Genomic DNA, 1,006 nt, shown 5'->3' with positions numbered 1-1,006 from the left:
CTGACAGGAAGGGACCAGGATTTGGGTGGAAGAATGCTTTTTAAAGGAACTGATTTACACTTGGGCTTTGTAGCTGAGAATCCCACAGAAACAAGGGGGTTTGGTGCAGGTCGCCTCCCTGCGGAGCAGGGGTATTGTTTGTCCCCCCGTGGCTCCATCCGCCAAGCCCCCCATGAGGCTTCCCTTTGTGTCCCTCCCCCCCCACCCCCGTGCCCAGCACGGCCGTACCTTGGGGAGCCTGTACTTGTCTCGGAAGTGGGACCTGACCGTGGCCCTCTCCGCCTTGCGCTGGGCAAACTGGGCATCTCTCTCCATCCTGTAAACCATGTCAGGTAGTTACCAGCAGCAGCTGCGCCTGGTCCCTGGATGTGAGCATCTCCTCCCCCACCCCAACCTGGGGCCGCCCCAACTTCTCCCCATCTTCTCCACATCCCAGTTCCCCACCATTTCCTTCCCCCAGCGCAGCCTGAAAGGAGAAAACAATCCAGTCTCCTGGACGAGGAAGCGGATTAAGGGATTAGGGTGTTCATTAAAGTCCCTCATGGCTCCCAGCATGAGGAGCCTTCCCCCAGTCATCCATGAATGAGATGGGGAGCCCCGGGGGGCCGGTCCCCGCCAGTCCCCAGTGTCGGTCACTTACTTCTCCTCCACCAGCTGCCGCTGGTATTCCTCATACTCCTCGCGGGTCATACCCTGCGCCTCAGCTGGAGACTTCTCGCCCTCGCTCTTCTCCTCTCCACCCAGGCCACCCGTCAGGTTCTTCAGCTGTCCCCCCACCATGCTCTTCACCATGAACGCCATGGTTGTGGTGCCAGGGGGGCGGGGAGCCCGGGGGTCAGGAGAGCACGGGAGCTAAGAAGCCGGGGTACAGAGATGCTGTGGAGATGGAGTTTGAGGAGAACTGGCGTTAATGGGGAAGTGGGGTGCTGGGAGAAGAGGGGTTAATGGGGAGATGAGGTTCTGGGGTACCAAGGAGCAGGGAAGCTGGGGATGCTGAGTTACGGGG

General features: G+C 60.1%; 1 protein-coding gene across 1 annotated transcript; it reads right to left on the bottom strand.

The window, feature by feature from the left end:
- Positions 1-228: 228 nt before the first annotated feature.
- On the bottom strand, positions 229-801 carry LOC103767879 (complexin-3-like; the record flags this gene model as incomplete). Its single annotated transcript, XM_008935011.1, has 2 exons — positions 641-801; positions 229-316 (listed from the first exon to the last, which is right to left on the bottom strand). Coding segments are annotated over exons 1-2 (249 nt in total), but the record flags the coding sequence as incomplete, so codon positions are not given.
- Positions 802-1,006: the final 205 nt, after the last annotated feature.

Source organism: Merops nubicus, unplaced genomic scaffold (genome assembly GCF_000691845.1).
Source record: "Merops nubicus isolate BGI_N331 unplaced genomic scaffold, ASM69184v1 scaffold24802, whole genome shotgun sequence".
Classification (NCBI taxonomy): Eukaryota; Metazoa; Chordata; class Aves; order Coraciiformes; family Meropidae; genus Merops; species Merops nubicus.
The sequence above is the reverse complement of the archived record's forward strand: the minus strand, read 5'-3'. Positions and strand labels throughout refer to the sequence as shown.